Source organism: Gossypium hirsutum, chromosome A08, assembly GCF_007990345.1.
Source record: "Gossypium hirsutum isolate 1008001.06 chromosome A08, Gossypium_hirsutum_v2.1, whole genome shotgun sequence".
Lineage (NCBI taxonomy): Eukaryota > Viridiplantae > Streptophyta > Magnoliopsida > Malvales > Malvaceae > Gossypium > Gossypium hirsutum.
Genome location: NC_053431.1, coordinates 504,849 through 518,112, shown reverse-complemented (window position 1 = coordinate 518,112; position 13,264 = coordinate 504,849). Strand labels below are relative to the sequence as shown.

General features: G+C 33.5%; 1 protein-coding gene and 1 pseudogene across 1 annotated transcript; both read right to left on the bottom strand.

Moving 5' to 3' along the window:
• Window positions 1–275: 275 nt before the first annotated feature.
• LOC107931878 (cation/H(+) antiporter 4-like) lies at window positions 276–3,158 on the bottom strand (annotated as a pseudogene).
• A 2,602-nt stretch (window positions 3,159–5,760) lies between these two features.
• Window positions 5,761–11,881, bottom strand: LOC107931877 (cation/H(+) antiporter 4). The gene is made up of 3 exons (XM_016863836.1): window positions 11,621–11,881; window positions 6,983–7,987; window positions 5,761–6,903 (listed from the first exon to the last, which is right to left on the bottom strand). Exons 1-3 carry the CDS (start codon window positions 11,879–11,881, stop codon window positions 5,761–5,763), a joined length of 2,409 nt encoding a protein of 802 aa, XP_016719325.1.
• Window positions 11,882–13,264: the final 1,383 nt, after the last annotated feature.

Below are 13,264 nucleotides of genomic sequence, written 5' to 3'. Positions count from 1 at the left end.
ACATGGTCAATATTTTTCGACAATTTTACATTATTTTTATTGGTATAATAATAAATGTAACTTTTAATGTTTATACATTTCGTCAATTTAATCTTGATTTAACAAATTTATCTTTATTTACTTTTAAGTATTTTATATTCTAATGGCGATTTGATTGTGACTGTTTTTCGTTTAGGATTTATGATTGTACAATATTATTTTTAAAATTAGAATCTAAATTTTATTTCCTACAAAAGTATGAACATAAAAAGAGTAATTATAATCAATGTCTACTTTCAAGCTATATAATGTTGTTGTTGCACAACTAACACAGATACCCTGCTATCTATATCTGTAGATGCAAAAAGGTCTCCGACAATCCCTAGCTCAGGAAATTCACTTTATTCTGATAAACCCATTGATTGTATCGACTCCACTCCGTAGCGTCTACCGACGATTATCAAATCATAATCGTCGGCAACCGTCCTAATGATCTTCGCAGTCTGTGATCCGCTATCCGATACTTGTTCTACATACATCATGTCACATCCATTACCAAGTACTCCATTATTTTGCTTAACATCTTTCAATATCTCAATATCCATTATCGTGTCCCAGTCTAAGACATCTCTGCGATCTTGATATGCAATGAGACGGATCACGGTTAGCTTCACTCGAGGGTCTCGAGCCATCCTTTTCGCCAACGTTAAAGCCTCCCTATCGTCTTTGCCACCTAAGAAAAGAATCCCAACAGAGTAGGACGACGATTTCATCGGTATTCGCCTCCCACCACGGTCAATGAGGATCCCTACCGAGCATGGTGATTGGTCCAAGACGCTACAATTCACGTTCCGTACCACATTGTTTTCTGCTTCTACAGACCCGTTAACGGACCATTTCCTATGGAAAGGGAGAATTATGAAAGATGTTTGCTTGTCAAGAGCCATAGTGCAAATATCTTCATGCATGAGCTTCGGCGGTGAGATTGCTGTGAAAGCATTAACTGTGACCAAACCCCAATTGTTCTGCTCGTATTGATAGAACGCAAGGATGTCCTCAAAGGAACCGCCGACGTGGTGTTAGTTTCATGCTTGTGGTGAGCTATAAACACCGGTGAATCACGAGCCATTAACTCGATCAAGTGAAGGGCGTAAATAAGATTTGGACTTTCTTTCATAGGGCATGTGAGGTCAAGCAAATCGATCATGGCTGAGACATTTTCAGGCCAATGAATGCATGCAAGAACCCGTAGTTCAGCATCGGGTTTTAAGTGCATTAAGTTCCGTCTTTGATATCCTGCATATCCTGCATATTTTCTTGAAACTGGGTCGTAAAGGAACCTCACTAGGAGTGGGATTACAGTTGCATTTACAAGAATGGCAAAGACCGCCACGCTAAAAGTTGCTTCTGATATAACCTGCAAATGAAAAACATAATTAGAGCTTGTCGTAATCATAAATTTAGGCTTGAACTTTTAATTACTTTCGCATTTAAATTTCACCTTCAAGAAAATGAGTCAAATTAATGATTTTTAAGGGTAATATGAACTAAAATGTTAAATATTTAAACAATCAAGAGTATTTTATGTTAATTTTTTTATAATTTTATAATTATTTATTAATGTGACATAAAAAAATAATGTTATGCTAGCATAAATTATGTGTGGATTGTGACACAAATTGCTATGTTAGCATAGATAAAAAAAGACAATGTTTTAGTCAATTTTAAAAAATAATTTAATTTTTTTTTAAAATTAACAGTCAAATTTAAAAAATAAAAAATTTAAATATATAATTATGCTAAACACAAGGACAACTTACCCAATTGTCTCTGAAAGTAGAAAAAAAAGCTAACTCCACGACCCCTTTGCTGCTCATAATGAGACCAAAAGCCAAGGAGTCCCTAAAGGGCATGAAGCTCACAAACGAAGCTATGAAACAAGATATAAATTTTGCAAGGAATGTCAAGAAAAATGAAATTATAGAAAATTTGACTCTGGGTGGATTCGACACCATCTTCCTCGGATTAACCCTCATTGCCGATGCTGTTATGTAGACAGCAAGAAAGATGCCATTGACAAAGCATTCGAACTTGTTTATCAACGTCGACCCTAGTGGCGGACCGTCAGGCACGGCTAAGCCGAAGAGAAAAGCACCGATTAAAGCTGCTTGCTGGGTCCAATGTGTAAATATAGCACATCCTATAGCAACCATCAGGATGGCCACGATGTACACTTCTTCAATTGGTTCTCCTTCTGGTGTTTTTTTAATGATCCAAAACATCATTGGGCGAAACACGAAGAAAAGGACTGTTATGAAAAGAAAAGCCACAAGTACGCGTTGTAGAGCCAACAATGGTGACGTGGCCCAATCGTGTGATAATGAAATTATGTGAACTAGAAACAAGGTGCTCAAGTCACCTACGGAGGCCGACGATAGAGCGAGTCGTCCGAGTTCAGAATTTATGATCTTGAGCTCGGTGAGAACGCAGGCGATGACCGAAAACGATGTTGTTGATTCGATCAATGTTCCGACTATTCGTTCGGTTTTTATTACATCATTCATTCGTTTATGTTCGTTGAAGGTCTTGTGAAGCACTATTCCGACCACGATGGGAGATAAAAGGGATATGATTCCAATCACTACGGATTTCTTTGTTGAGTTAAATGCCATCTTCACATCCATTTTCACTCCCGTTAGGAATATAAATAATGTTAAACCGAATACTGATACAGCGTCGATCATTTCTACACCTAACTCTCGACGATAAAATATGTTCCTGAATGCGTTTAGTTTCCCCATTATTGGAGGTCCCAAGATAAGCCCGGCCTAGTAAAAAAAAAAAAATTAAGGTTTCACTTACTTGACATGCATTTCATGAACCATAATAACTCAAGAATATATAGAGAGAGAGAGGGGGTGGTAAGTGATTGATTAACGTACAATAATTTGAGAGGCGAATAAGGTGATTCCAAGAGGCTTGAGGATGGCAAAAATGAGATGAGAGGAGACGAATATCACGACGATCTGCATCTCTAGAAGTGGCAATGAGTATGTCAACATCGTCGACGGGTAAGCCAGATTTTCCCAGATACCGGCTGAATTTATTCTGGGAGGTAAAATGATGCAAAACTCATATGTGTCATTTTGGTGGGGAAGCGGTGATGGTGCTTCGACCATGGTTGCCGCTGGCTGTCGCTTGTGGCTAAGATTATAATGGTATTAATGAAGAGAATGTATTGGATGATAAGGGAAAGAACAATGCAAGGTTTAATACTTCACATAGAAAATTATTTTAGAATGCAAAGTAAGAAAGTTAAAAGAAATTGTTGCAATGTTAATCAATTTCAAGTTAGCAACAAATTTAGGGTTTTCTTGTTAATGTTAACAATTTCTTAGTTGTTTCAACTAGATTTTCGACCGCATGCAATTTGTCATAACTACCTAAAATTTAGTTTATTGAGTCACTAAACTTGATTTTATCATTGTAAGATGTTGTAATTTGATGTCTCAACATAAAGTAATTTTACAGATAAATTAAAAGAAGAGAATAAAGTAAGAAAAAAAATTAATACGTGATATTTGTTAACACAATTCATATTCACCAATATTATTCTATTCTACAATGTTTCTCTTCGAAGCAAAAACCAAAAAATAATTTTAATTTTATTTAAAGGATAATCTGCTGATAGAAAATTAACTATGATAGACAAACTTACTATACTTTTAACTGTTTTAAGTGTCTATTTTAAGTGTTTTTCAATGAAATGATTAATTTAAAAAGAAAACATGATCATGTCTCATTTAAAAATTAAAAATTAAAATATTGTGAGTATTTTCGGTGTAATTTTTAAGTTTATTGATAGTTTTAAATATTCTTGTGTATATATATTTAAAGGTTAATTTTTATTTCTTGGACTACAACAAAATAGGCTTATCACGATACTTTTTTTTATTATTTAAAACGATGCAAAAAAGGTTGACATAGATGTCGCAACGCTTCTCTCGACACTTTTGAAAAAATCGTTTTTAGTACAGCTGGTATAGGTGTTGCGACACTTTTGCAAAAGCGTTGGTATAAGTCAACATAAGCCGACAGGCAGACAAACAAATATATCTTAATAAACTATTTTGGTAAAAAAAAAATTATATGTTATACAGACAGACAAATATATTTGAATTACATCCCTATAAACATAATTAAATGTTAATATAAGTTTATAATTATTAATTAGGTTCAATAATTTAAATTAATAACTATTCATTTTAAATGTAATTATAGAAAATTTAAAATGGTTAAGATACAAAATTCGAAAGTTGGTTTAAAATATCAAAATTTTGTACCAATCGACGCAAGCATACATGTTGGTATTGATTAAAATAGGCCGAAACACACAAAATGGTTGAAATGTACAAAAAATTTGATCGGAACAAAACATAAACTATTCAATATTGATTTAGGACAGGAACAATATCGGCAGATACCGGCTTCCATGGCAATGAGCAAAGATTGATATAAGAATTGGTTAGGCAATTTGAAAATCTTTATACATTTGCGAGACTTTACCCATAGAATAATTCACTATATTTTAATATTATAAGTCATGATTTAAGTTCAACTTACTCATCCATTTACAACCTTACACCCAATGCATCAATTAAGACCACTCATATACTAGAACTTTCCTATTGAAAGCAAAATTACAATCTGAACCTCAAAAACAATTTCTTTACAAAGTATTTGTATTAAAACAAGTTCCTCTCATTGAACAAATGATTTAATTCATAATCAAGCAATTTTTTAAATAGGTATTATAAGCTTGTAATATTTTTATTGGTGTGAAGGAGACATGCTGCCATAATTGTGCTCCAATTAATCTTGAATCAATTCTTCAAATCAAAATCTTTACTTGATTGATATTTATTAAAACCAATCTTATATAACTTTTGCTGACGTTCCTAAAAAAAATACATAGAAAGATGTTCACGGAATTTGTAACAGAAATGACAAGTTGCACAATCATCTAATTACAAAGTGAGTCGCTATTAATGATGGAAATAGACTATTCAACTGTCACTAACAACTCCAAAGATTGAAATCAACAATCAAGTTAGCCTTTGGGAATTGGATAGTGTTAGACTCAAGTTTAATTTGAGTTTCAGGATTGGAGTTTGAGCTCGAGGCCTTCGAAATAAAAAACAACAAGAAGCCAAAATTAAAATAAAATTGACTTAGTTCCATCATGCATCTTCGAGCTATAACTATTATTCTAAAAGTGGGTCTTTAAACTTTGAAATATTCTAATAACATCTTTAAATTATTGAGATTATATTAAAAAGGTCATTTTATTACTAAATTCGATAATTTAACAATTAAATGCGACTTTAGATCTCATATGGCGTAGTTTAAAATGCAAAGTTCAAAGAAAATGAATGTTGTAAAAATCTTAGTTTTGAGGCATCTGTCACTCTCTCTCTCTCTCTTGTTTTTCATTTTTACATTATTTTAGTTTTAACTTTTAAAATTTACGTGGTAAATTTAACTTTTCCTTAAAATTTTTATTTTAAATTATACTACATAAGATTTGATCTATCATTTAATGATTGAGTTAATAGTTTTAATAATAGAATGACCTAATTGATATAACATCGATAGTTTAGAGATGTAATTAGAATATTTAGAAGTTTGGAGATCAATTTAAAATAAAAATAATAGTTGTGTGATGAATTTTTTTTTTAATTTGTGAATTGATGCGATGGATTATACATATTTAATTAATGTCTACCTAGCTTTACCTAGCTCTACATAATATTGTTGTTGCACAATTAATACAGATACACTGCTATCTAAATCCGCTGATGCAAGTAGATCTCCGACCACCCCTAATTCAGGGAATTCACACCATTCCGCTAAACCCATCGTTTGTACCGATTCCACCTTGTATCGCCTACCAACGATGATCAAATCGTAGTTGTTCACGATCGATCTAATGACCCCCGCGGCTTGTGGCCCGTCGTTGGAAACTTCCTCCGCATACATTATGTTGCAACTGTTACCAACTTCATTTTTTTGCTTAACATCTTTCAAAACCTCGGAATCGAGTATGCCGTCCCAGTCCATGATATTCCCGGAATAATGATGATCAGCAATAAGACGGATTACGGTCAGATTCACTTGAGGGTCACGTGCCATCCTTTTGGCTAACGTTAAAGCCTCCCGATCGTCTTTCCCGCCTATGAAAAGCATCCCGATTGAGCAGGTTGGCATCCTTGATGATGTCTTCAATGTCTTCTTTCCCCTATCGTCTACCCCGCGGTCAATGAGGATCCCTACCGAGCACGGTGCTCGGTCCAGGACACTACAATTCACGTTCCGCATCATACTGTTTTCGTCTTCGACTGATCCGTCAGTGGAGAATTTCCTATGGAAGGGAAGGATTATAAAAGACGTTTGCTTGTTGAGTGCCATAGTACAGATATCTTCGTGCATGAGCTTAGGCGGCGAGATTGCCGTGAAAGCATAAACTGTAACGGAATCCCAATTGTTCTGTTCGTATTGATTGTAAGCAAAGATGTTTTCTAAAGAACTTAGGGCACTGTTTTCATTCTTTTGGTGAGCTATAAACACAGGAGAATCACGTCCTTTTAGTTCAACAATATGAAGGGCAAAAACAACTTGAGGACTCTCCTTCGTAGGACATGTAAGGTCAAGCAACTCGATGAGGGTGGAGACGTTTTCGGATCTATGAGTGCATGCAAGAACCCGAATCTCGGAATCGGGTTTTAAGTGCATTAAGGTTCGTTTTTCATACCCTGCATATCTTCTCGAATCCGGGTCGTAAAGCAACTTCACCAAGACTGGGACTATAGTTGAATTTACAAGGATACCGAGTACCAAGACACTAAAAGTTGCTGTGGACATAATCTGCAAATGAAAAAGTACATTCAGTGTTTAATTTACGAAACGATGGAGATTCGAACTCAACCGAGTTTTCGATCTGTACCTTATTATCTATGAAACTGCAAAAATATGATAATTCCACAATCCCTTTGCTGCTCATGATTAAAGCAAATGCCAATGAGTCCTTTAAGGGCATTAAGCTCCAAAATGTGGCTATAAAACATGATATAACTTTTGCAAGGAACGTTACACAAACAAAAATGATACTAAATAGGAATGTAGATCGATTCTCCATCATCGATTTCACATCGACTCGCATTGTTGATGTGGTTGTGAAGACTGCGAGAAAAACACCATTGACAAAGCATTCAAGCTTGTCTACCAAGGCAGAACCTAATGGCGGACCGTCGGGAACGGCTAAGCCAAAGACGAAAGCACCGATTAATGGTGAATCGCTGAAGAAATGAGTGAATATACTAGACCCTATAGCCATCATTACTATGAACATAATGTACACTTCCTTAATCGGTTTTCCGTCGGGTGTCGTCTTTATTACCCAAAACATCACCGGACGGCACACGAAGAAGAGGATAACCACAAAAGCAATGGATCCTGCCGTGTTAACTGCGGCTACTGATGGTGCAATGGCCCATTTTGCCATGGACGAAAAGATAAAGACGAGGACCAAGGTGCCCACGTCTGCGATGGCCGACGCTGATAGAGCCAATCGTCCGAGCTCGGAGTTTAGGATATTGAGTTCGCTGAGGAGGCAAGCGATGACAGAAAAAGATGTCAACGATTCAATGGTTGTTCCGAGTAAACGTTCCAAGTTTACCTCCTTGCTTTGTTCAGGCTTTTTGAAGGCCTCGAAAATGATTAAACCGACGGTTATAGGTGCTAAAATGGATATAAAACCTATCACCGCGGCTCTCTTCGTCGACCTAAACGCTACCCTCAAATCCATTTTCACTCCCATTAAGAACATAAACATGACGAAACCGAAAAGCCCCGTGGTATCAATGATTTCAATGCCTGATCGCTGAGAAAACAACAATTCGTTGACTGTGTCTAGTTTTCCCAATACTGTATGCCCCAACAACAAACCGGCCTACATGTTAAAAAATAATAATAATAATCCAATTCCGATGAAAGCATGCATTCCGAACACAAATTTATCAAAAGAGACGATTACTTACAAGCATTTGAGTGGCAAAGAATGTAATTCCAAGTGGCTTGACGATAAGATAAATGAAATGACTACACAAAAATGTCAATAAGATTTGTAACTCGAGACGCGGCAATGGATAGGAGAGGAACACGGAGGGATACGACAGGTTTTCCCATATACCCGCTGAGTTTACCTCGCCCGGAAAACAAACTTCGAGCGTGTTGTTTACGTAAGGAAGATACGTTGGTGGTGCGTCACCCATAGCTTCTACCGTCGGTTGTGGGGTATTGACAGGATGGGATGTAAGGGAAAGAATTGTGCAAAGGCTGAATGCTTTTCATAGAATTTTCTCTTCTGAAGAATATAAAGAATGGAAATTAAAGAAAACTCTCATGTTTATATTAGTAACAATAAGTTGTTTTTTCAATTAGTAATAATAAATTGTAGTGTTGATAATGTTGAAAACAGTAATTTGTTTTTTTAATTAACAATTTGATATATTTATACAAATTTATGAATATTTCGACTCAATATGTTATTAGTGTGAAAATAACAAAAAACTAATAATATTACACAGATAATAGTGTTAGTTTGAATACTAAAATTGAGTATAATTCCATTAAATCCAAGTTCTTAGAGCATAACCTACACCAAATCAAGATTAGATTCTCTAAATATATCAACAAATTTTTTAAAATTATTTAAATATATATGTATTACACATATTTATATCTTCAATAATATAAGTACTAATGTCACGGGCCAATTTAAAGCCTTTGATCATCGCACCAAATGCATTCGATGGAGGTTTATTGTGTAGATTGGGATCATTTGGCCCACAAGAATTGGCCGATTCGATAACCTCTTGGAGAAGCCTGATTTGTCCGATAATGAAGATATGGCAACTTAGGCTATTTTGGCAACTAATATGAGAAGATTGATAGAATCTTATCTTGTAAATATTAGATTAGATTTGATATGGTATATCTTGTAAATCCCTAAAATCAAGGGATATAGTTAATCTCGTCCGTCAATGTAAATGTATCTTGACTGTCGGTTTTAGGGGAGCTCAACTATAAATAGAGAGCTTCCCCTCATTTGCACTCACTATATTCATTGTTTCATTATTCTTTGTGAATAAGAGAATATTGAGAGCATTTACTCAAACACCTTGTGTGCGCTCTTTCTGTTGTCCTTTGTATGTTTCTTTTGACATTAATCGCTTCCGCTCTACAAATTAGTACCTTGGAGGAGTTCTTAAAGAATCCTCGCTTGACTAAAAGACTGACTTAGGCGAGTTTGGACAAACGGATCGTCTAAGGCCGCAAGGACCACGAGGCGAAAGATCTTGCCCCGTGACACTACCACCCACTTAAAAATGACGTTAAATGCTTTAAGTTCATATATAGTTTTGAGATTTATCTCAAATTATAAAATTGAAGAAAAAAAATCTAATTATTATATCTGTCAACATATTTTTTGATGTTCTCAATAAATTATTAATAAATTTGCACGTTAAAATGTAAGAAAAAAAGTCAAATCATGCTAGTAGTCCCTTTGATATATGTAAGTTGCAAATTTAATTTTCATACTTCAATTTGGTTGTTTTTAATTTTTATATTTTTTAATTTAAAATTTCTATCCTAACCAACTATAGCTATTAAATTTGTTAAACTAATTTCTACTATTTTCAAAACTTATACAATAAGCATATTATCACATATGTAATGTCATGTCATGTCATCTTGTTATTTTCACATAATTGTACTCGCAAAAAAATAATGTTATTTTAATTCATGGATTTAATGATTATTGTTTGAGTTGAGATTGAAATTTTAAAATCCAATTAGAGAAGAGAAATTAAATCCATAACTTACGAGACCAATATCAAAATTTGATCTAACTAATTTAATTGCTATCATTTAGATTAGAATTAAAAATTAAAAATTAAAAATTTTAAAAATATGAAAAATAAAATCAACTAAATTAAAATTCATGGATTAAATTCATAACTTACACAAAACACAAATAACCAAAAATAAAAACTCTATGCATTTAGCTTGAAATTATCAAGGCCAACCTTGAATCCCAAGGTCTCTATTTCCTTTTGAGCTTGTGCTTCAAAAGATTTGTAAGTAAAAGGATTGTACTTTGAACTTTGAATGGTACAATCAAATTGTGGAAACACAAAATAATTTATTGAGATTCGGTCCTCTTGCTTCTTCACCCTTACTCTGTGCTTTCGCACTTGTGTATAAATAGTTGTTTATGGCCTGATTAATGTAAAATTTTCTCATCAAATCTCAAAGGAAATGTGTTAATTTTGATTCGAACTTGAAAATTGGACTCAATTAATTTAAATCTAAATAGAACTTGATTCGATTTGATCATAAAACGTCAACAATATGTACAAGATAGGCCAAAAATCAAATGGATTCTAACTCAAATTGACTCAAAACCAAAACAACATGAATCTAAACTTGAAATATCCCAAAGACAGAATCATATAATCTAATAGATTTAAATGATATGATCATTTGGGTCATGATTAAAATATCAAATTTCAAAAAAAAAAAATAAGTACATTAAAATTCATGAATTAAATCAATATACATATTTAATACAAAGACTAACAAAAAAAAAACCCTAAGCATTTAGCTTGAAATTATCAAGACCAACCTAAAGCCCAAGGTCTCTAGTTCCTTTTCAGCTTGTGCTTGAAAAGATTTGTAAGTCAAGGCTTGTACTTAGAACTTTGAATGGTAGAATCAAATTGCGGAAACACAAAACAAAATTTTGAGATTCGGTCCACTTGCTTCACATTTATTCTATGCTTTACACTTGTGTATAAATTATTGGTTATGGCCTGATCAATGCAAAATTTTCTCATCAAATCTCAAAAGAAACGTGTTAATTTTGATCCGAACTTAAAAACTAGACTCAATTGATTTGAATTTAAATATGATTTGATCCGATTTGATTATAAAATGCCAACAACATTAACAAGATCAGCTTAAAGTCAAATGGACTCTAATTCAAATTGACCCAAAACCAAAACGACATGAACCTGAACTCGAAATTATTTGAACTAAAAAAGATTATATAAAAAATTTATCATTTTAGAGGTCAAAGTATAATTTTACGAAATACTAATTTAAAACTTTATAAATTTTAAAAAGTCAAATTTTAAGTTTCTAATTTTAGGGGGTCAAGGCCCTGTTGCCACCCATGCATATACTCAACTTGAAAATTTTCGAATCTCAACTGACTTAAACCCAAAATTATCCCCCAAAAAGAAAAAACCAAAATGATACAAACAAAAAAATAACATCATGGTTTAACCCCTGAACTATATTTATTTTTTCACTTTGGTATTTAAAGATTTTTTTTGTCACTTAAAAGCTATCATTGGTTTCTATTTACCCTCAAAAGAAAAAACATTACCAATAAGAACATAACACATGGCACATTTTTATTGGATGTAGTAATTTTTGGAGTAAAATGAGATGAAAATTATAGTTTATGTATAAAAATAAAACAACAAAATTTAGGTATTGAGAAAAAAATTAGGACCTGCATCATATCTCCAAGGTTGATGATGAGGGAATCAGCCATGGGTTTAACAGGGATCCATTTGTTATCTTTGAAAACTTGTAGTCCTCCGAGTTGCTCTTGGTTCAATATAGAAAGAACCGTGCTATCTGTACGAACTCCAACTTCCCAAGCTTGGTTACCTTTAGGGATTTGTGGGTACTGATGAACACGTATAAATCTGGTCAATTCCGACAAAAAAGATTCCGATAGTCTCGAATCGAGACTATGGTTTTTCGCCATGGATTCGTACATGGTTCTAGCAAGCCTAGCTTGGTGCCTTCCATGTTCATCAATGAAACTCCTAGCTCAACCACAAAAATGAATGAATAAATCGTAAATTTTATACATTGTCAATGAATCAGATGATAACAGTTTATGTGAAAGAGCGAAGTAATGGATCTTCGAACTTGAATTCCAAAAGCCCAATGAGAGGAAAATTAATTATTTCGACCCAATTGATAGTATTTGGACTTCGAAGGGCCACCCTGGATATGGCTCAAAACGTGGTGCCCCAAAAATAAGACAAAGGTCTGCTTAATATGGCTTGTTTATGCTCAAAACGAAAGGGAGAAAAGGTTCCTAGCTTGGTCCGGGATTTGGGTCATTAGCTTTGAGGGGATCCCATGGTTGATCAAACGAAATAAACCCCAATTCTTACAAGCTTCGTCAAGCTTGTCCCAATTAATACATTGAGGTCTATGATAGGGATAAGATCTAAATCTTCAAGATCTTGGATGGGTTCATCAATGTCTATGATTTGGGTTTGGTTGCTTTGTTGGTTAAACAGAGGAGGATTATGATTCATTGTTCATTTTCAAACATTTATGTTTCTTCTTTGTATGGTTTATTGGCAACTATATATAATTATTCTACTGACTTAAACTAAAGGTTAAATTATAGTTTTAGGGTGATTGAGTTTTAGTCATTGCTATATGAATATTGCAGAGGATATAGGTTCGAATGCCTTTAAAAAAGACGAATTTTTAAAAATAATTTTAAATATTTGGTGGATATATAAAAATTTATTATAGTAATCTACACTCAATGTCACTAAACTATTAATAGGTTTACATTTTGATCACTCAACTTCAAAAAGTTTTTTACAGTTCAATTTTTCTTTCATGAAACAAATTTGAACGTCACGAGTCTCTGACCCAAAGTCCAAACAATTTTTCTCTTCGATCTCCGACACTGACCATCAAATCGACTTAGATTTAAAGTATGTTTTTTTTACTCGTCGGTGGTACTAATCCCCATACCGATTGTCAAATTGTCGCTTAAAGTTTACTAGCACGACTTTTTTAAAATAAATAACCTAACAATCTAAATACTTAAATTTATTATTTATTAAAATTTTAATTTAAATAAATTTGAGGTGATGAAAGAACTGCAAATGATATATATGTTAAGAAAAGGACATCTATGATTTGTTTATTAAAGTCTAATTTCTATGCTCAATAAGTAGTGCCTAATTGAATCCAAAGCACATGTTAAGAAAGGGACAATTAATGGACGGACAAAACAAGTGGGGAAGAATATTATTTCTTAAAATAATTTTCGAGATTTTTTTTGTATTTTTTATTATTTTTATGTAATTTTAAAAGTATTTAAAATTTAAAATTT

Coding starts and splice junctions, on each gene's coding strand:
- LOC107931877 (XM_016863836.1), bottom strand. CDS start 11,881: ATGGCGAAAAACCATAGTCTCGATTCGAGACTATCGGAATCTTTTTTG. Junction 7,988..11,620: donor ACCTTGGAGATATGATGCAG/GTCCTAATTTTT, acceptor TTTAACATGTAG/GCCGGTTTGTTGTTGGGGCA. Junction 6,904..6,982: donor GCAGTTTCATAGATAATAAG/GTACAGATCGAA, acceptor TTTCATTTGCAG/ATTATGTCCACAGCAACTTT.